Source organism: Melampsora larici-populina (assembly GCF_000204055.1).
Source record: "Melampsora larici-populina 98AG31 unplaced genomic scaffold MELLAscaffold_1, whole genome shotgun sequence".
NCBI classification, from domain to species: Eukaryota; Fungi; Basidiomycota; class Pucciniomycetes; order Pucciniales; family Melampsoraceae; genus Melampsora; species Melampsora laricis-populina.
Genome location: NW_006768765.1, coordinates 863,679 through 885,906, shown reverse-complemented (window position 1 = coordinate 885,906; position 22,228 = coordinate 863,679). Strand labels below are relative to the sequence as shown.

The 22,228-nt window shown below is 38.8% G+C and overlaps 7 protein-coding genes across 7 annotated transcripts; 5 read left to right on the top strand and 2 right to left on the bottom strand.

The window, feature by feature from the left end:
* Positions 1-1,974: 1,974 nt before the first annotated feature.
* On the top strand, positions 1,975-5,421 carry MELLADRAFT_76247 (uncharacterized protein; the record flags this gene model as incomplete). The annotated part of the gene is made up of 4 exons (XM_007404056.1): positions 1,975-2,993; positions 3,064-3,259; positions 3,353-3,449; positions 3,521-5,421. The coding sequence occupies 4 exons, from the start codon at positions 1,975-1,977 to the stop codon at positions 5,071-5,073; spliced, it is 2,865 nt and encodes a 954-aa protein (XP_007404118.1).
* A 1,004-nt stretch (positions 5,422-6,425) lies between these two features.
* Positions 6,426-8,396, top strand: MELLADRAFT_32543 (uncharacterized protein; the record flags this gene model as incomplete). The annotated part of the gene is made up of 3 exons (XM_007404057.1): positions 6,426-7,363; positions 7,439-7,985; positions 8,052-8,396. 3 exons carry the CDS (start codon positions 6,426-6,428, stop codon positions 8,394-8,396), a joined length of 1,830 nt encoding a protein of 609 aa, XP_007404119.1.
* A 377-nt stretch (positions 8,397-8,773) lies between these two features.
* Positions 8,774-10,895, bottom strand: MELLADRAFT_114812 (uncharacterized protein; the record flags this gene model as incomplete). Its single annotated transcript, XM_007403492.1, has 8 exons — positions 8,774-8,964; positions 9,055-9,145; positions 9,259-9,407; positions 9,500-9,743; positions 9,842-10,048; positions 10,122-10,336; positions 10,453-10,731; positions 10,816-10,895. 8 exons carry the CDS (start codon positions 10,859-10,861, stop codon positions 8,921-8,923), a joined length of 1,275 nt encoding a protein of 424 aa, XP_007403554.1.
* A 606-nt stretch (positions 10,896-11,501) lies between these two features.
* MELLADRAFT_29757 (uncharacterized protein) lies at positions 11,502-12,085 on the top strand (the record flags this gene model as incomplete). The annotated part of the gene is made up of 3 exons (XM_007404058.1): positions 11,502-11,565; positions 11,673-11,758; positions 11,846-12,085. Coding segments are annotated over 3 exons (390 nt in total), but the record flags the coding sequence as incomplete, so codon positions are not given.
* Positions 12,086-13,359: 1,274 nt separating this feature from the next.
* Positions 13,360-14,151, top strand: MELLADRAFT_58404 (uncharacterized protein; the record flags this gene model as incomplete). Its single annotated transcript, XM_007404059.1, has 1 exon — positions 13,360-14,151. One exon carries the CDS (start codon positions 13,360-13,362, stop codon positions 14,149-14,151), a length of 792 nt encoding a protein of 263 aa, XP_007404121.1.
* Positions 14,152-16,424: 2,273 nt separating this feature from the next.
* Positions 16,425-17,997, top strand: MELLADRAFT_101032 (uncharacterized protein; the record flags this gene model as incomplete). Its single annotated transcript, XM_007404060.1, has 3 exons — positions 16,425-17,303; positions 17,378-17,562; positions 17,661-17,997. 3 exons carry the CDS (start codon positions 16,425-16,427, stop codon positions 17,995-17,997), a joined length of 1,401 nt encoding a protein of 466 aa, XP_007404122.1.
* A 314-nt stretch (positions 17,998-18,311) lies between these two features.
* MELLADRAFT_101031 (uncharacterized protein) lies at positions 18,312-20,314 on the bottom strand (the record flags this gene model as incomplete). Its single annotated transcript, XM_007403491.1, has 2 exons — positions 18,312-18,563; positions 18,662-20,314. 2 exons carry the CDS (start codon positions 20,312-20,314, stop codon positions 18,312-18,314), a joined length of 1,905 nt encoding a protein of 634 aa, XP_007403553.1.
* Between the last annotated feature and the right edge of the window lie 1,914 nt (positions 20,315-22,228).

The following is a 22,228-nucleotide window of genomic DNA, read 5'->3' as shown; positions in this document are numbered from 1 at the left end:
CTCTTTAATGCTGGCAGTGTATATCAGCATATTTACATCTCACCATCTTTGATGATATCGAAATCCCTTTGCACTGTACACTACGTATCCTCTGGCATGTTAAGACGTGCAGGGATACTTGAAACATTTTCTATCTTTGAAACACAATGATGGCTATAATAAGTTGACCACAATCAAACCCTCAGTTTCGATTCCTGCCAGTGCTTCACATAATCCTAATTAAATCGCATTGGTTATGTTCACAATTCCAGATTAGAATTATGTATGAGCTTGTATGACCTTGAAATGAACAAGTCTTAAAGATGATACGAATAGCTCAAGGGATCTTCGATTAGACCCGTGATAATCCATGAAAGGTTTCAGCGATTGCATTTTATCACCACCAAACCAGGAGAACGTTTTAGGTACATAAATACTTGGGTGTTTTGTTTGGTCTATGATGTCACTTCTTGAATCCAATCAAGGTTAATTTTAGAGGATCACAGGTTTAGGTAAGAGTGGATTCAACAGATCTCGGATTCAAAGGGAATCGAACAAATTGATTGGTGAAATTCGATCAACGAAAGTTTGGGTACAGACTCATAATTTACCTCATCTTGACCCCTTTCAACTTGTTGATCAAACGGTTATCCAATCCTTTGAATCTGGCCCGCCATTTTTTTTGAGAACAACTCCTTTAAATCCATCTTGATGACTTATTAGAGACTTGAAATCCTTTTCATTGAACCTTTCGAAAGCTTTAAATTTATGATCGATCTTTTATCGAAGGCTTGAGAGTTCATTGTGATCGAGAATTAAGATCAAAAGGTTTTTGAATTTCTGGAATCGATCGTTTCAAGTTCGATCAAAGTTTGACAAAATCAAATTCACTGAATCCGTCGTCATCAAAATCAGAGTTCCAATGAGCAAAAGTTCAAAGTGAGTAAAATATCAATTTGATCTGTGCGTGTAAAATGATTGATTTCCAAGTCCGTAATGTTTTCATTGTTTGTTGAATCGTTGACTTTTACAAAAGTTGAAAATTTGCCATATACGGTCTGATGAAGATTAGGATTTGTAGATGTTAATGATGATATAAATTGTTTTTTAATTGATAAACAGGCACTGATCATCACTGTTTCTTTGATGATGGATGCTGATAAGATAATCAGAGAAGCTGAGATGGTCTTGTTATGATGGTTGTACTACTGTATCAAGTAAACAAACTTCAAAGAAAATACAAACTGAATACAGTTTTTTGACTGATCTGTTTACCTCTTTCTACAGATTCATCCGCTGACTTTTTTTAAATCCAGCTTCTTTCGCTTTCCAATCATCAACTTTTACAAATCACACTTTTTCGCTCATTTTTGAAGTTTTTTAACCCAATCTTGAACGATCTTTCAAAACAAACAACCACGAAGAAATTCAAAGAGAAATTGGTTAAGAAGTAAAACTACAAATTGAAGTGATCATTTTACATATCAACTTGATCAATCGTCTGGATTGGTTATCATAGAATTCATTACTCTCAGTGTAATTTTTTCACTCTCCGTTGTTGGGTAACCGTAAAGCTCGATTACTCAAACAACAGTCACTTCACACTAGATTCTTCATTCAAAGTGAACACACCCTTTGATCATTCCGCGGGTATATGTACTTGGGAGTCCTTTGACATTCGATCTCACACCAGTTAATAGTCCATTCGCCGCGTTTCTCACTTTTCTTTTAAAGTGTAGTCAGATTTCATTCAAAATCAGGTCACCAACGTCATCGCTCCTTGACATCCTCAAATCTATCCTGTTTTGTCTTTTTCTCATCGTTTTTTAAATCTTTGACCTTCAGCTTCACCATTTAAACCTGTCAGCTATTCTCCGTATCATTTAAACTCTCTCTCTCTCTCTGGCTTTCAGTCTATTTCAGCCTACTCCTGAAACTTTTTTCTAATCTTATTCGATAATTTTCTCTCATTGACGATTACTCAGTGTTGAAAACATGGCTACCACCACAACTCCCGCTGCTTCAATGCCCAAACGACAGGCTTTCAATAGAGAAACGAAGAGCTTGATTGATTCCTTGGGTGGTGGAGTGGAATCAATGACTCCCCGATCTTCCCGATCTGCTCGCAACTCTAATCCAGTTTCTCCACTTCCTTCACCGGGTCCATCTCGTTCAGCTTTTCGTGTTCCATCCCGTCGTCGTATCTCACGTCAGAACACCACCGACACAAGTTCATCCTCTTCATCTCAGCACCACATCCAACCCTCTATTCCGAACCTGACTAACAGTCCAGCAACAACGAGCCCTTTGGCGATCAATCAACCAGCTTTTGTATCAACTTCTGCACTTCCCAACCCTGACCCCGTTTCGCAGCCTCTTACTTCTCATTCTGGCACACCTATCAAACGCAAACGCACTCGCACTAAATCATCCGGCAATCATCGACCCGGGTCTGACAGCAGTCTCAGTGACTTGAGTGATGCGGACCATCTCAAACATCCTGCGAAAAAGGTTGCACATTCTCAACCCACATCAAATCTCAATGACCTCCCATTGGGCTCATCTTCCTCGAGCTCCAACCTCAACATAACAGTCACTGATGCTAGTTTGGAAAACACGAATTCAACCCTCCTCGCACCTCAAGCCAGCTCATCAACGTCTCTCGATCCACTCCACATTGCACAGTCTGGACTTCCTCTAGTTGATCAACCAGTACTGAAGGCTCAACGGCTGATCTTGAAACCTCCTATGCCCAAACCTGGTTCTGCAGAGATCAGAAACTCAAAATTACCCACTCTGCCTATTCCTAAGATTAACTTGCCCCCCAAGTCAGATTTTGGGTCCACCAAATCTAAGGGTAAGGCGAAAGCTTCGCAAGCTCCACCTACAAAGGGAGCCAAGGGGCGTTTAGCAAAACCGACATCGCTTCGTTGCTCTCGATCGGTCTCTCATACACCTCGCTCTAGGAGACTGACGGAGCAACAGAAACAAGAAATTGAGCAGAAACGCCTCAAGTGAGTCATCCAAGCTATCAAAGTACATCAATAAAGTTTTGCTTGTACTCAGACTCGATGTGTATCATAGGCTTTTGGCCAGCTTGGATGAGGAAGAGGAGATGATCCGGTCTTCGACTCATCCTTTGTTAGTCGAGCTACAGGCCAACATCGACCGAGGAAGGCATGTGAAGCTGCGCCAGGCTCACCTCAAACATGAAGCTTTGAAGACTTATCTTGGTCGGCAACAGCATGAGCAAGAGCAGAGGGTCTGGGCTACCTGGGCCGTAAGTCACAGTATCCCTTCTTCGAACCAAAAAGCCCAAGTCATATTTATCAACATGGTCTCTTTGCTCCACATAACCGATCTGTATCTCCAGGATGAGAAAGTCCGGTTGAGATCAGAGCTCTTGGTCAAATGTCAAATTCAATTGGCACGCGCGCCTTTCGAATTTGTAATGTCTAACGAAACCTCAAGTAAGTGCTCTATGCATCGGATGGCTTAGTAAGCTTGAGCTAACGATTATATCGCTGTCTGACCTCTTCAGATCTTCAAGCTATGTTCCATCTTTCACCGCCTCCGAAGCTTACTCCGTTCGTTCCTAACGCTGCGTGCACTATCAGCGCCGACTCCTTGGTCCCTGGTCTGGAGCGCCAGAGAATCAAAAACCATGCGATGTGGTACCTACCAAACACGGCAATCGAAGCGGACCTTGCGCTCCTTCGTGGACCTGCAAAAAGTCATCCTATCTACACAGCTGGCGATCAGATGACTCGAGCATCGACGCAGACCAAGCCTACGACCAGCTCAAATAGCACTGTCATTGCCACTACTCAAGACGTCAAACGAAGTCCAAAAAAGTGGAAGAGCGAGCACAAGGTGCCTTCAGACGCTCATACTCAGCCAATGCATTCGCTTCCAGCGGATGATCTCAAGATTCTCAGACAAAGGCCAGGCGTGAATCCTACCCGCAATGAATCATCTCCTGTAGCTTTTTCTCCTATCCCTTCCACATCTCAAGTATTCGCTACATCGAAAGTAGCACATACAAGTGAAGTAGACAAAGGCTCGATGGCTCGAGCTTGCAGTGATGCCAAATTCAACACTCGCCACGACTCTCGCAACGACGAACGACCGTTGAGCAAGGATCCAAGGCGTCGCAGTAGCCGTCAACCCATCCAGAATTTCGACAACAGTTCGGAGCCAGCCTCCGTGTCACACAAGGAAAGACCCAATAAGGCGACAGGTATCTCAGCTGATCGTGCTGCCACTACCCCATCAGGCGTTGACAGACGTGGTGCAGTACCCTCATGGGCATCCACAAAATCCACCCAGCCCTCCGCCACTATCTTATGCCCTAATCACGGTAGTTTTCCTGAACGAGATCATGCTGTTGATCCGTTTCAATATATAGCTCCTCCTACTGCACCTCGCCCCCCACATCCACCCACTCACAATCACGTCTCATCGGAGTCTTCATATGAACCTTACCAGGCGGCCAACAAGTCAGGAAATCATACTGCATCACCCAGTCTTGCAAACAATCGTGACTACTGGCAAGCGACAAAGCACCGTCGATCCGTAGGCTCAGAGCCAATGAATCTAGCTCGAGAACCCCGCGGTCCTCTTCATTCGACCAGTCGTGATTTGCCTAATGTGGGTACAGAACAAGCAGGAGAACGATTCAGGGGCTTTTATCCGAGTTTTGAGCAGTATGAATCCCAGCATCGATCAGATCATTCTTCACCTCGTGTATCCAATTTGACTGGTTCAGACAGCGTCGGCATCCACTTGACACGACCCACTTCGGCTCCCCATCATGCGGTACCCACTGGTACATACGGTTCTGTCACTTCATCAACGTCTTACCAAGAAGCAAGTAGCATGAGCAAAAGCTTTAGTGCTGACTGGGAATCGCATAAGCGATATCATCTTGAACCTCATCAGCCGATATCACATCATCAGCCAATGCGTGATACAACGTCATCTTCGATGATGAGCTCTACTGGTTCAGGAGGAGCGATGAAGAAGAAAGGAGGGATGGCGAATTATCAACCAAAGACTTCATCATCATTAAAGATGACCAATCGGGTAGAATGACTTTTTTTTTCAAACTTATAGATTTCAATTTATTCATTTATTCAAATCCTTCTTTCTCTACATCTATCTTGATAGTTTTAACATAGTTTCCTTTTGTTTGCATAAAACTTTTCTTATTTTTTTTTGTGTGTGTGAGAGAGAGAGAGAGAGAGAGGATTCGTATTTGTTTTTGTTTACCTCTTGAGTGATCTTATTTATTTAACTTTTTTGGTTTGGATCATGAAGTGTTAATTTTTTTTTTGTATAAGGTTATGATTTACATAATCATTAATAGTGTGTTTGTGTTGTTGTTTTATTGTTTAAAGAGAAGATATGGTAGAAGTCGTAATGATTAAAGTTTGTTGAAGTAATTTCAACTTTTATATGACCGATTTAAACAGGTCTTTAAATATTTTTGGAATATTTACATCTTCATTGTGTTTGGTTGTTCAAAGAACCACAAAGATAATGAACAAAAGTGATGATTGAAGAATTCCCTTTGGGTGCTATCACGATGGAGGGACTTGAAAGCTTGACATTCCCACATTTGACACTGAAGAGTGTTTTGCTGAGCATCACTCCATGATTACCCGACCCTGAATTGGATGGTGAGGTCGGGTATAACACTTGGGTGTATGCGGTGCTTATTCGGCTTTCGAGTTACCCGACTGAGGCTCTGATTCTTGACGGTATCGAAATTTTCATATGAATTTTAGAGAAAGTATCGCAGATCACATTTTTTTTTGCAAAACCAGTCGTATCTTTAATGGTGCGCTACCTTCCTGGCTTCCATCGACCAACTGGCAGTGGATTTCATACATTCGCAACCCTTCATCGTCAACCAAAGCTTCGTTCGGGACCAAGACCAGGACCATCAAGTGATGGAAGACAAAATGATTTAGGAGGATCATCAGGTGGTCAAAGAAGATTTCAAGATGCTTGGAAGAATTCTACAAATTCATTTCGTCAAACAAATCGATCATTGAAACCCCAAAAATTTAAAGAATCTAGGATTCGTGAAATCTTATGCCAAAGACTTGAAATCTTTTGTCAACTTGATCTTCGTACGATACATGGTGAAACTTTAAATGCACTTGGATTTTTTAAACCAACAGCTTCTCTTACTCGAAATTTGGATCGTAGAGGAATAGGAATATGGAGAGGAAAAATTAATAGATTATTTCAAAGATATAGGAAGTTGGTTTTACAAGCTATGGATGAAAGGATTCCTGGATCTCATTCTGATTTGTTAAATATGAGAAGAATGGTGTGAGTGTTTTTCTTTTCTTTTTTGAATTTTATCAACATAAACTGACCTATATGGTAGGTCAGATTGCGTGAAACAACAAACCGATTCACTCGATTTACCATTAATGGATCGATGGATAATTTCGAATTTTATTCCTTGGGCAACCAATGAATGTCGATCTACTCTAATTCATCAAGATTCTGATCGTGGTTTAGTAGATACAGAAGATTCCATCAATCTTGCTTTACAAGCCTTTTTATCTTCTTTATCTGCTTTGATCGATATGCGTCGTCCTCAAGACAAATATCCGGATGCACGACGATACAAACGACAGATACATTTACATGTGGGTCCGACCAATAGTGGCAAGACTCATTCTGCTTTACGTGCGCTACATGGTGCACATACTGGGGTATATGCTGGTCCACTCCGATTACTTGCCCACGAGGTCTTCACACGGATGAATAAGGGTCAGATCGCACACGATTTAGCTCCAAGGGCATGTAACTTGGTCACAGGTGAAGAACAGAGGACAGTAGAGATAGCCGCAGGATTGGTAAGCTGTACCGTTGAAATGTTATCACCGCATCAGTACTATGATGTAGTAGTGATTGATGAGATCCAAATGATTGGAGACATTTATCGTGGTGATGCTTGGACACAAGCTGTATTAGGAACTCAAGCAAAAGAACTTCATTTATGTGGTGAAGAAAGTGTGATTGAATTGATTCGAAAACTATCAATAGATTGTGGTGATGAATTTATTCTTCATGAATATCAACGTCTTACACCTTTAAAAGTATCAGAGCAAAGTTTAAAAGGTGATTTAAGTCAAATTCAAAAAGGTGATTGTGTGGTGACTTTTAGTAGGAATAATATTTATGCTATTAAAAAGTTGATTGAAGAACAAACTGATTTAAGAGTCGGAATGGCTTATGGTGGTTTACCTCCTGAAGTTAGAGAACGTGAAGCTAGAATGTTTAATCTGGGATCAGAAATCGAAGGTGAAGGTGGTTATGATGTCTTGGTTGGAAGTGATGCGATTGGAATGGGTCTTAACCTGTACGTAGATCAATTGTTACGATCTTCGGCCAATTCAAAAGCTCTGTGATACTAATCACCTTTCATTTCCTCAAGAAAAATCAAGCGTGTGATCTTCGAGGCTTTGTATAAATTTGACGGTCAAAGAGAAGTAACTCTTAGTACATCCCAAATTAAACAGATAGGCGGCCGAGCAGGAAGATTCGGCATCTTACCCACCAAAGTGAAATCAGAATCCAATCAATCTTCGGAAGGCGAGCCTATCACTCAATGCGTAGGCGAGGTTGCTACCCTCCAAGAATCTGAAATGCCTTTACTTCGAAAATGTATGGTTGCACCCTTTGAGCCTATCACTCAGGCAGTCATCAAAGCACCCTTTGAGACTGTACAAGGATTGGCTCGAATGGTACCACCAGGCGTTCGATTTTCAACCTTGCTTAACCTTCGTCGAACACTTACGGTCACATCACCGATTTTCGCTATCGGAGATGAAAACAATGCAGCTGGTATTGCGGACTTATTAGAAGATATCACGAATCTTAGTTTAGCAGAACGAGATTTATTTTGTAGTGCACCTGCCAGCTCTCGTAATCCGGTAGCTATGACAGCGCTTCGAAGTTGGGCAACTGCTCATTCAAAACGTGTAGAAGTGGATTTTGAAGCATGGTTAAGATATGAAAATGTAGAAGAATCGATTACAAGTATGAAGAAATTAGGAAACTTATCTGAAATTAAAACTGAACCTATTAATGAAAAAAAATCAAAATCAAAAGAGAAATTAGATCAACAAAGTTTATTTAGACTTGAAAGTTTACATAAATGTTTAGTATTATATCTTTGGTTAGGATTTCGATTACCTGAAACTTTTACATTTATGAAGCTTTGTACAGATTTGAAACTTAAAAGTGAAGATGCTCTTGCACTTGGTTTAAATTCACTTGGTCATCGTCATCGTCGTCACGGACAAAATTTGGTAAATGAAGTTTCTACTTTAGAAACTGAGATTAATCATGATTTGGATCCATCATCTAGTAGCAGTTCTTGTCATGTTTGATTTTTTTCATGTTCTGTTTGTTCTTTGGATTTGAAATAAATGTGAATTATACACCCAAATTCCTCTTGACCTTGCTATACAAGGTTGTTCGAATATTATCAGTTATATAACCTTGCGTGGCTCACAAGTACCCTCAAGACTCCAATAGGTTTTTACATTTTCCCCATAACAACTTCAAATTTTCACTCCCACAGTCACATACTTATTCTCACATCACCCACACAGTGGTTTCCAAATACCCTCACAAAAGCCTATCAGACTCAAATTGTAATAGACCTACTGGCAAAACGTCCCACCACCCGGTCAACAGATCAAGGTGCTTGAGAGACTAGAATGTCCCATCTTTAATGATGCATTGCTGTTGGTTAATTTAGTTTGTGACCACAAAAATTGATGGTAGAGAAAGGATTTATTGAGCAAACTCTGGTAATTTAGTAATTGTCATCAACAACTTAGATCTTATAATATTCAATAATAAATGTACTGGTCGCTATGTATTCAAGTTAAGAGAATTGAGATATCTTTCAATAAATATAAGGTATGATTTTCCAACGAACGATATTTTTGTCTATCAATTCGAAAAAAATCACATGAAGGTAAGCATTCAATCAATCAATCAACGAGTTTGAACGTAAATCGAGGTTAGGTGAAAACATACATCTGATCCAATCGGCACCATACTTTTGTGCACAAGCTTCTTCATCTCGAAGTTGACGATGAACCAATAAGATTCCAAAGTAAATCACATACTATGATACGGTGATACAAAACAGCACAAACACAAAATATAATCAGTTTAGTTAGTTTTTACAATCATATCAATGTAAAGACGCTAGCAGAATCCGTTTGGAATCTAACATACAAAATATGTGATGGGAGTTTGAAAGCCAGTTGGTAAACACCAGGCCCAAGCCATAATCCAATCGCCTAGGTAATTAGGATGTCTTGATCGACCCCACCAACCGGATGTCAAAAGCTTGGTGCCTCTCTTGGTTTCAATGAACGTGAGATCTGGTGTTCGGGCATTAAAGATATATAATGCACCCGTCAGCAATCAAGCCAAATAGTAAGCGTTATGCACTTAGGAGTGGCACATCACTCACTTTTGGGATTAGACTTCTTGAATCTGAATTCATTCTTCTCCTCATTACTAACTCGAAAGATATAATATCCAACTAATTGAACCAATATGATAGATCCCAATTCTAATAAGGTGAGATCGATGGGTGTGAAGGATAAGTAAAGTAATTGAAGAGAATAAGTGAATGGGACCCAAGTAAGATCTCCAACTGAGAGCATAAATCCAAATCCATCGGTAGTGATATCCATTTGAGTGAGGATAGTATCCTAAGACGATTCAAATGATCTATGAATGAATGAATTGATTTGAAATCGGAAGGAGGAGGATGATAGTTTGATGAGAGATAAGAAGATAATGGATTTACTTCATTAAATTCAGCATCAAAAACATACCATAACTGAAACCCAAAGGTTAACAGAATGCTATTTGATACTCTACCGAAATCGTTAAATTGTTTGATGATCCAACAAAAGTCTAGTAAAGCCCATAAGATTAATCCTGGTCTCATTTCGTTGAACGTTTTGATGTCGAATGAACCAATACGTGGATTAAGTTCACGTCCGATAAACCACTGATGTTTGATCGCCACAAATATTAGTAAAGTATTAATCGATTTGATTAAGATGTTTAGAGGATAAACGAACATCATATATAAAATTTCCACTATTTCCACCTAGGGCTAGAATTCGATCTTTTCGAAAACTACTCCAATAGCAATAAAATGCTTGTGTGACACTCATTATTAAGCTCGCAGTGATGAACTCAACGTAGTGATCGACCACATAAATAAATGGCCAAGAACCGAGTTTCCAAAGAGTTATTGCCGTCAGTGCACAGGTACACAAGAAAGTCGCAAAGGCTGGAAAGTCGCATGTGAGGATTATTCGACAAAAATTTCAAAATTCCGATAAATGGCAAAAGTACGCGACAATGTTAGTCAATGAAACCGAAGAGGATACATTGAGATTTACGAACCGTTAATTTTATAAGTCAATCTTGAACCATCTCTTAAGATTGTACCTTGAACCCTTCTACCCGGTAATAAACACCAACAAGTCATGATATAAAAATACCATCCTAAATAAACCGCACAAACTTCAAGACTGAAAAGATTGGTTTGAGACCATAGTGTTGGTAGATCGAAGATAGGATATGATAACCTGCATTCTGTTGATTTATTGCATACGATGTTCATCCAATAGGTAAAGAAAGGAACTGATAAAGAGATTCCAAAGGCCCCTATTTTACCACCAACTGCCAAAACCATAATTTTAAAGCTTGATTAACAAGCAAGTCCTTGATGATTGTATTTTGCATGTATAGAATGAAATGACTCACATTCATAGTGTAAAGTGGTGGGATTGAGAGTTTCTTTAGATTTCATGATTTGAATAAGTTGACTTGATCAGTTGAGAATGAGATTGGTTGATGAGACAAAAGAAACTGGGGCAAGAAGAAATAATGTGATGATAGCTTATAAGCATATCAATGCTTATCGCTAGTGCTTCGATGGATGGCACAGGCATGACAGATGCAGCGATAAAAAGAACACTTGAAACTGCCTTCGAACAGTTGAAGTTCATATCATTCAACATCGTCTCTTTGTCCATCCAAAGTGGAACGCTCAACTTCAAAGCCTCAGTCCGCTATGCGCTGCCTATCGGTCGTCCCAATCCCGAGGGGATAAACTAGTCTCGAATTTAAACCTGGAATCACAATATCCTCAAGGCCTTCGAACAAAACAAGTGGGAATCGGAATACATTCCAAAATGTTAAAGCGGGGGATGATACTCAGCATTCAGCTTCTTCGTGGAAGGAAAATAACGAGCTCAACGTTCAATTTTAGAATGTTTTCAACACTAAAGTCATCGTCATCATCATCATCAAATCATCCGATTAAGCTTAAACCAAATCAATTGAATCATGAAATCTTATCAAGTTTAGAAGGACAAAAATTAGCCAAAGTCTATCAAGATGAATTGCTTTATCACCCTTTAGCTTTAGATGATTTGAAGAAACGGTTTAAAGATTTTAGTTTGATTTCGTTTAGTCGATCTGGTGGTAAAGGTGGTCAAAATGTTAATAAAGGTAAATCCAACTTATCGTCATTCTTTTTTTGATTACCATACTTTAAGAGATACTGAATGATTAAATTCTCGGTTCTTTTTTCTTTTCTTTGGGTTTGTCTTTTATAGTTAATACTAAAGTTACTTTGAAGATTGAATTATCAAATCTGATACCACATATACCGAATTATTGGATCACCAATTTAACAAAATCGGTAAGTTTCTTTATCTTTCCATCTCACATATCAGAACCAATTCACTAAAGTTCTTTTCTTAATTTTGACAATTTACAAAAACATCAGCATCTCTATGCATCAACTTCCAATTCGATCATAATTCAATCAACTCTAACTCGTTCTCAATCCCAAAATTTAGAAGATTGTTGGCAAAAACTGATTGAAAATTTAAAATTAATTTCTAAAATCGGGTTAAAAGGTCAAACTTCAATTGAAACAATTCAAAGAGTTAAAAAATTACAATCGATTGAAAAGATCAAAACTTTGAAACAAAAGAATTATAGACATCAAATTAAAGTTAATCGATCTAAACCAGTTTTTTAAATTTAAATTGGATTGGTTTGACTTATATTTTACTTTATTTGTCGTTCTTTGGAAATATCATTGATTTTCTGATGATTTGGGTATTGCAATTATACTTGATTCTCATTGTATAACCCTTTTAGTGTCATCAATAATCAGCAATTCACAAATTATAGAATATCTGGACTATAGAATTTATTCCTATGTAACAATACAACCAATGTCACTATCTTACCATCGTTAGCTTTCCAACAAAATACCTTCATTTTGTTCCAATCGAGTTTTTGAAGATCACCACGTCTTTTCGTAGATCATGTCTGGTCATGCCAGAACCATATATCATTTTTTGGACTTCTGCAGACGTTTGATTATCAGAAATGTATTCGAAACAAGACTTGCCTTATTTTTTTTCTACTTTTCTTACGTATGACTTCATTGCCCACTTGAGCATATCATCTTTTTGAAAAGGTATTCCAATACAAACTGTTTTGTATCAACCCAGTACGTAACCTTTTCGAATCAACTCGTAAAAGTTTACGATCGCTTAATAATCGTCATAGTTAACCTCATGAATAATTTCTGATATCAATACCTTCACATGTGACAGTCATCCATGAGATGATGTTTATATAACGACACGTTTCAACTTTTCTTGTCTTTCAATATCATAGAGAGCTTGAATCTTTCTCGTTCAACGCCTGGTTTCGAATTCAATTCATCTTTCCAATTGTACATGCAGTATGATTTTGAATCGTTCTTGAAGGGAGATAAAGACATACGCTTCTGCTCTACTGCCCAGTGTCGATGCCTATCTCCTTGTTAATGCTTGTTTGATATACACAATATCATCCAGGGATTGCATGCAAATAACTGATTGACACATGTTATGATCTCGGAAATGCACCCCACTCTTATGCCCACAAAACGCTTGTACATGCAGCAAAAGAAAAGTACTACACCGTACGTGTGTTCAATGACGCGAAGTTCCATATCAATGCAAATTCAATAAAGACATACCCTGATCCACCCGATGGCTTCACACATGACTTCGAACGAGTATCACTGGTTGAACTCCAAATGACTGTGTATATTGGTATAGATAAGTGTAAATGCTGAGCTGCGCAAGTTCTGCGATGAGTTTGCAGTCTCGATGTTTCAGATATATTTCCTATAAGGGTCGATCCAAAGGCCACTTTTTTGGCTCTCTCGTTAAGGAGCCCAAAAGAAATCGAAAGATATCTCGCTGTTAGATTAGAACTATTTTACGTCTCTTAATCATGCATTCTTCTAGGCAGCTCGGTCTTTTGATTGCCACTGTTCTTTTGTCCTGGGGACCAATGTCAAGCGGCGCCCTCATCTCTCAAAGTCGTGAAGTACTTGCATCTTCAGAACCCGACTATAAGATCTTCTTAGTCCGTCATGGAAACACCCCAGCCAATAAAGTCGACTTGATTCAGGGTTGGTTAGATGTTGATCCTGATCTTGAGAAAGAGGATCGTGAAATAATCTATCAACTTGACGAACAAGGGAAGCAAGAAGCTGAGAACGCTGCCAACAAACTAAGCGAAGTACCTGTGGGGAAAATCTTCAGCTGCCCGTTAGGTCGAGCTTTAGAAACGGCTAAAAGAATTCAATTGGAACACCCAGGCGTTGATATTGTGCAAAATGGGGATCTCAAGGGATTGAACTTTGGAAATTGGCAAGGACAGTCAGTGGATCTGACCAGAAACAAAGAGGTCAATTGGGAAGATGGGAAGGTGCACGGCGGAGAATCAACGGCAGAGTATCAAGAACGTACTTATAAATTTTTAGAAGAACTTCTGAATGATCAAGCAGAACTCAAAGCTCCGAGAAACGTAATTGTTTCCACACATCAATGGTCAATTAAATTGATGGTTGAATATTTCATGAGCAAAGAAGCTACAAAGGCAAAGGAAGTAGATTTGAAAAAATATCAAACAGGTGGCTCTATCTCTGAAATTCAAGTTTGGTTAAATGAAAAGGGAAACAAAGCACGATATCATGTTCAAAGATTTGGTGAAGAGGCTGATAAGAAACCATTGGCCTGATGGTTCTTTTTCAAGTTAATTATTGCACGGAACAAATTCTTCAAGGTACATAGTTGATTCAACTGTGGAAGAACAGATTCTGTAGTTATTTAAAATTCATCTTCAAGATAAAATAGACCAGACCAAGCTAATCTTGTAGTTGATGGATTTCCACGTATCGCAATAGAACATATTATCCCGAGGGATGTATCCACAGGTTTAGCATAAGTTAGATATTGAATTAGAAATCAAAACAATTGATTCTTAGAGTTTTCGTAACTATCTTGACTGAGAATAGTAAGAAAGAGCATATCCTTACTTTGACCAAACGTGACATTCATGCCATCAATGAGACAATTATGAAGTGTAAGGTACGATTAAGTTAGAACCTAAAGGAGTGCATTTGACTCCCCATTCGAATCCTACATCATCATTTTAAGGCTTGTGAGAAAAAAAAAACATAAAATAGACCTCCTGATCAGTTCCATTCTGCCTTGATCATTGAGACACAAAGAAATTCCAGTAGTCCAGATTGCAAACACCAAAAGTACTGATGTAAATGATACAAAAGAAAGTCACTGTTCAGAAATTTATATGATGATCATAAACACCAAAAAATCTTGATTTTTGATTTGAAAGATGATTGGAACTCTGAATTGAAGGACAATTTGAAATGAATTCGTGATACCAATAATGGATCACAATTCATTTGGTCTGCTTCAATCTGTGGCAAAGGTTTTGGTTTGTTGATTATGTGTAAATTCAATAATCTAAAGCAAACAATTTGGAATAAGTGTTCAGAAAGGTAAGATTTATTATACTCTGATAGATAAATTTGGGTTTGAAGCTCAGAATCAGTTTCATTCAAAATGCGAATGATAAAAGTGCAATTTGAAATTACATGCACATGGTCCACAATCATTGATGGAAAGTTGAAAATATGAGTAACTAAGTTGTAAGCCAGCATTTGAGAAGTCTTTTATTGGAAGCCAGGAGGAAGGTCACCCAAGCGTCTGAAGGGGTTGATAAATCTCTTGGACTCTCTTGTTCTTGGGCATGCTATTCAAGGTCATCTCAGATGATGACTTTCAACTCTTTCATGCAAATAGTACAGGTAAGATCAGGGTCATATTTCACCTTCTCTCCTGGAACCACAAGGAGGTACACTTGAGACAAATAACATTTTTTTTCTTGGGTAGGAGAATAGATACAGTATCTTCATGAATGTTTTTTTCTTCACAAATGGTCAAGTGAAAGATTTTCAATCAAAAGTTTATACAATTAGGGTACACAAATATTGTTCTGGAAATTCCCAGACAAATTTTTCCAGAAAGCCAGAAACCTTCTGGTGTTCTGGAAACACACACAAAGTGGGGAATTGGAAGTTGCATAATGCCAGAATGCAAGATTCAGAACACACCAAAAAAACCTTCTGGGGTTTTGGAAAAAGTCATCTGGAAATTTTCAGGACAATACTTGTGTACCCTGAATGAGGCAGACAACAATAATGCTAAAGTGTTAGTGCACTCAAACCTGATCTACTATCTAGTATTCTTCATTATTATTTGGTTGAATTTTGATCCATCTTTGGTTCCCAGACAATCCATCTGGTTGGTTCCCAGACAAATGATGTACCCCTCCAGAGTGTCTACCAACACACCAGGGAAGAGGTTTGATTGTCTTCAAAAACACCATAAAACACAACATTGATATCATGAAAGCAATGGTACATAGGTCTACACGCAAGTAATGAAGCGCGGTTAAAGAGTTAAATATATATTTTCATGTTATAGAAGTGAAGCTGAGATCTCAAGCTATGAATATGCATGAACTACCTGACTACAAAGAGGTCACATTGTGATCAGAAAGGATTCCAAGCTGTAAATCATTTTGAATGTGATCCACTTATTCAATAGATAGGTTGAGGTTTTGGTTGAGAAAGGAAAAGCCATCTATGATCTAGTGCATCTTTCTTGTCCTTTTTGCGCCGCACCTACATTCTGATATCCTGCACTCTGGTGAGTCAAGCGCCTCAAGAAATAAAAGCTCAGCCTCAGGCTTCGAGGCGACCCGAGAGCTCTCCGAGGTATCTTTGGGTTGGAGCAAAACCCGTGACCCATGGGGCTGACTGTGTCGCCCAGGGCCGGGTCACAGCCCTGGTTACAAGTGACAAGAACCACAATTTGTCAGAAATGAGATTTGAATCCAAATTCTTGGAAAGAAAGTTTAACAAGAACCACCATCCATCCATCCAACAACAACGACAACAACCAACAACCAACAAGAACAACAAGATGACCAAAAACAAAAACCAAAAGAGAGCTAGGATTAGTTCAAATCAAGCCACAGTTCATCAAATCAACCAAGACTCAACTAACTCAAATCAAACTAAACCCAACACCAAAACTCAAACTAATTTACAATCTGCATTAAAAGGTACAAGAAAGAATCTCAATCAAGAATCTCAATCTACTTCTACTCCTTCAACGTCAACTTCCGTCACCAAACCAAAACCGATCATATCAAAAGTACCAACAATATCGAGTACATTTCCACCTAATTCAATCAAAATCGTATTCGGATCATATGAACATCTACTATATGGCATTCAAATCACATTTTCAACAGATACATCAATCTTACCTAACATCTTACCACTTTTTCATTTCCGAGCCCATTCAGCACCATTAACTTCAATTGCAATCTCACCTTCAGGTACTCATCTAGCTACAGCTTCAACTACCGGTCCACTTACACTTTGGTCATTACAACGACAAAGAGCTTTAGGAACCTTATCAGCCACATCGGCAAGTGATGATCATCAACCTGGTGTATCTCATACGAGTTTTGATCCCACTGGTAGATTGTTAGCTGTTTCTGATGGAGATGAGAAAGCTAGATTATCACTTTATCGTACAAGAGATTGGGTTTTACTTAAAAGATTACCTGGTCCGATTTCCTTTGTTGGATTTGAACCGATCCGTTCGACTTTAATGTTAACCGTCGGTCGTGATAGATGTTTAAGACTTTGGGATTTATCTCGTCAAGCTCAATCTAATCGTAGACCGATCGGTAGTGTTAGATTAGGTACTATTGCTGATTTGGTTCAATGGAGTCCTACTGGTGATTCTTTTGTGGTTTTGACTGGAGCGATTGCTACTGTCTATAACACTGTTAGTCTTTTTTACATTCATATTTTAAAAAAAAAACAGATTTGAACAGATCCCATTTTTTTGATGTCTTGTAGAAAATGGAACCTAAATTCACCTTCAAGTCACCTAGAGGTCGAGTCCACGATGCCAAGTTTTTAACTAATCAAACTGAAACGACCCATTTGATTTTAGCATGCGATGATGGAATTGGTAGAATTTTCAATTTAAATGATGATTTTGAACCATTATGTGTTTCTGAATTAATTGGTCATACTAATCGGTAAGGCAACAAAATTATATATATATTTTTTGACTTGACAAAAAAAAGTTATTGAGACTGATTCTTTCTTGAAAAAAATCTTCTTTTTCTCAAAATAGTATAAGAGCCATTGAATTAATCGAAATTAATTCAATTCTCTATGGAATTACAATCTCATCAGATGGGTTTTGTAACATCTATAAACTTGAACCTACTACTTGGAACTTAGATCCAATTAAAGATGAAGAACCTAAAGAAATTAAACCTTTACTTCAATATGATACCAAAGGTTCTAGATTAACTTGTTTAGCTGTTACTGGGTTTTATAATGATTCAAATTCAAAAGGAAACACGCAAAACGAAGTTGGTGATGAAGACTTTGGTATTGATCAAAGTATGGTGGATGATGATTTAGATATGGATTCTGGTTCTGGGTCTGATTCTGATTCGAATTAAAATTGAACTTCAAACCTAACAGATTGTGACTGATTTTGATGCGTAGAATCAAAGTCGATATCCTGTTCATTTTTCATATATTAATTCTGGATTAGTAATTCTTTTGGTTATTCATTTCACGTTACTTTTTGGAATTGATGAACGTTTTCTCAGTCAGAACCAAATCAATTCAATTGAAACTATTACAAAATATATCAAGTTGTAGACCAAACAACAACAAGAATTGAAACTAGAGTTACAGCAATGAGTCAAAAAAACGAGATTTGAAAAATCAAACAAATTGAGATCTAAATTGATAAGAAAAAAAGGTTATTTCAACTAGATAAAGTGTAACCTTTGGGAGGCCAATCACAAGAATTAGCACTAAGACCTAATAAATTCTTTTCAGAATCAGGTCTATAAATCCAAACTGAACCAGCTGAGATCGTACTAAGATCATAAGTTCTTCTGATTGGTAATTGTTTTAAAGATTGTTCCAAGACTGTGATTTGACCTAATTGAGATGGAGGTATGAAACGATTGGTTATATTTGATGATTTGACATCTAGAATCATAGCTGTATGATCCTAAAATTCAGAAAACAAAGAGCCATTTATTAGTTCATTTGATTGATTGGTTTTTCTTGATCGAGTTTCTAAAAAAATCAGCCATCAAGATCACTTACTGGATCGCCCAATTTACACATTAAAGTAGGATGAATCGTATTGCAAGAAACCAATTTCCATTCAATCACATCACCCGGTCTAATCTGATCAATACATTCAGGTAACCAATGACCCACCCCATTACCTAATCCATTAGCTTCACCATGATAAAGTAACCAACCATGAGTACGATTGATACTAGTGAGAGGTAAAGGTAAATGAGGAGAGAAACTTGGAATGGCTTTTAATGCTTCATTTGCTAAATCCCAACATTCTCCTCTTCCAACATGAGTCTTACGATTCTCGACTCCTTCTAGATATTGCAATAAATAATCACTATAAGTTTCAGATGCAATGGTCAATTGATTGACATCTTTAATAGAAGGTGTAGGACGATATTTCACTTTAACTTCTTGAGGTGGAAAGGGGTTTTGGGTATTAAAGATTATTGAACTCCACAGTTGAGATAAATCAGAAAATAAAATATAATTGAATTGATGTCGAATCGAACCTGTTTGTTTCCAAGATGACATACGTTTGATATCGGTTAAATTTAAGATTGGATTTGGAATTGGATCTGATAATGTATACCATTGATCTTGATTTGATGTCCATAAATGATGATTTAAGAAATAAGTAGCTAAATCTTTAGATGAGATTGTTGTGGGATATTTCGCTTCAAATTGATTTAAAGTGCTCCTGGGTTTATTATGAATCGAGATTGGTGGTGGTGGTGTTGATGATAAAGAAGGTGGTGATACAGTTTGATCAACTGAATCAGATTGAACATTGAAAAATTCATCTAATAAAGCAAAAAATGATAATTTATCTGATTCGGTAAATTTCGAAAATGGTGGATAAGGTATGCTTGATTTCTTTAAGCCAGGTTGAAGAAATGTAAGATTCGGTGGGTTCGATTCGAATTTAGTTTGATGTGCTGATGCGTTACTAGTAGGTAAAGGTGGTCTGCTATAAGACGAGAGGACAGGTTTAGCGCTAACAGGTGGTGGTGGTTCATAAGTTTGATTGAGTGAGTTATTTGATGGATTAGGAGTCAACCGACGAGGCGGTGCAGGTGGTGGTGGTCCGTAACTTTGATTGAGCGAGTTACTTGATGGATTGGGCGTTAAACGACGAGGGGGTGCAGGTGGTGGTGGTCCGTAATTTTGATTGAGGGCAGTGTTTGATGTAGTAGAAGCTAAACGACGTGGTGGTGGTGGTGGTCCGTAGTTTCGATTAAGTGAAGTGTTGGATGTAGTAGAAGTTAACCGACGAGGTGGCGCAGGAGGTGGTGGGGGTGGACCATAGTTTTGATCAAGTGAAGTGTTTGAAGGATTAGAGCTAGAAGCTACATAACGAGGTGGTGCTGTAAGTGATGGTGGTGGTCCATAATTCTGATTGATTGAAGTGTTTGATGAGGCGGGTTGATTAGAATCGTAACGACGAGGTGGTGGTGGCGGTGGTGCTGTTGATTTTGGCTGATAAGGTGGATTGCCTCCACTTGTTTGATTTGATGAGATACTATTTTGATTATTGTGTGTTGTTGTTGATGATGATGATGATTTGAAGATACCAGATTTCTCTCCTGCTTTATCTAAACTTGAATTAAAAGTTTTACGAGCTGAATTTACTTTGGAGTTGATGCTACTCAATGAGCTTGGAAGGATTGGCATTTTGAAATTGGATGGTTAATGTGATATCTTCTTAGAGTTGAATCCCTATGTAGTCTTCTTGAGATCTTGAAGGTATCGATTTCTCTTGGTATGGATGAACTTGTTTTGTATCAACGCCCGAACCAATACGAGACGGATGTCGGTATCGTATTGGTTTCGTGTCGCCAACCCGATACCAAAAACTCGGATTTCCCCATATCGGTTCAGCCAACCCGATATGGGGACTGGTGTTTTTCCATATCGGGTATCGGCCACACCATACAGGCCAATACCCGATATGATATCGCTTCATGTCGCCCTTTGTACCCCATTCCAATGAATCCTGCGTAGCCCTGCGTTGGCTCACGCAGTCTCCTGTCACATCGACACTTCCGATCACACCACGACACCACCATTCCGATAATCCGTCGACTTTAGTGGCGATCTCTTTAGACTTAGCCACTGTCACGATGCCCCTCCGATGGCTCGATAACGAGATCCTACTCACCTGTCAACCCCAATCTTATCCACAGATTCGAATCAAACGGTGGCTCAGCCTCCACTTTCAAAAGGTCAGCATTTTCGTTATACTACTCTTCCTTCCTCGCATCCCCACTATTCCCCAATTCAACACGGCTAAAGATCATTGACGTGTGTTGAGTTAAATCAGAAACACACCATGGCATCCACGCATGAGTCCGAGTCCACCCAATTACAACCATCTCAGGCTCTTTTGAACGATGATTCTGTTCCGAATCCCATTCCCAGTACCCAGAAACGCAAACGAGGACCTTCCAATACAACCGGCACCCAGAAAAAACGCAAGGATGTATGTTATCTTACTGTCCAAGTCATTTCATCAACCACTTTACTAACTTTATTGATTTGATTTATTGCTGTATAAAACCAGAAATCGAATTACGTTCCCGAAGGTCTGGATGTTGACCGAGACTCTGATATCGAGATAACCGGAGAGACTCAGCCTGCACCTAAAGCTGAGGTGCGCACTGAACGTGTCCGTGAACTTCTCAAGTACTATGAAGATCCAGTCGAATGCCCAGATGAAGTAAGTGGCACTGGCTTCTATTTGTTCCCTCCTTTAACTTTCTTTCACAAACTCATCTACATTCTCGGTATTTGGATATTTCGATTCAATCAAGATCGGCAGCGGTATTTTCCGGTATTACAAGTGCCGGTTTTGTAAAAAATCTTTTTCAAAACCCCCGAATACTTATCAGACTCTATACGACCATCGCGATGGGGCCAAAACTCAACCAGTTTGCCAGAAACAACACGTTGCCATCAAGCAAGGATTCGACCTCAATAAATCTTGGCCTGAGCAACAGAAGGCTAAAAAGGAACAAAATAACAACTTAGATCGATTTGTTGTCAAGCAACCTTTTGGAATCAAAAACCTCAATCTCATGCTGGTCATTTGGGTTCTTCGTCACGCGCTCCCGTGGGCAAGATTTGAAGACTCTATTCTTCGTGCAGCCTTTTGGTTTTCAAACCCGCTGGCAACTCTTTACTTGGCAACATGGGCAGCCCAAGCAGCCCAGCGCTTATACATAGGACTCCAAAAAAATGTCATAAGTAGCATCTTGGTACGTTTTTTTCTGGTAACGTTTAATTTCCTTTTCACTTTTAATTAATCTCATTAATCCATACCACACAGGAAAATGACAGTGCCTTCTGTCTAATGCACGATGGGTGGACAACAAAGGGACGACGGCATGCTTTTATTGGGGCCAGTGTTTCGTTTATTGATAGTAACTGGAGATACCAGGTCCGACACCTCACCCTCAAGCTTGTGACATGGAATCACTACGGGGTTCTACTGGCTCGTCCCCTGGCTCGATTCCTTGTTCGACACGGCCTACACAAGAAAATAAGTGTATTTAATTCCTTTTTCTTTGATAATCACCTCGAATATTG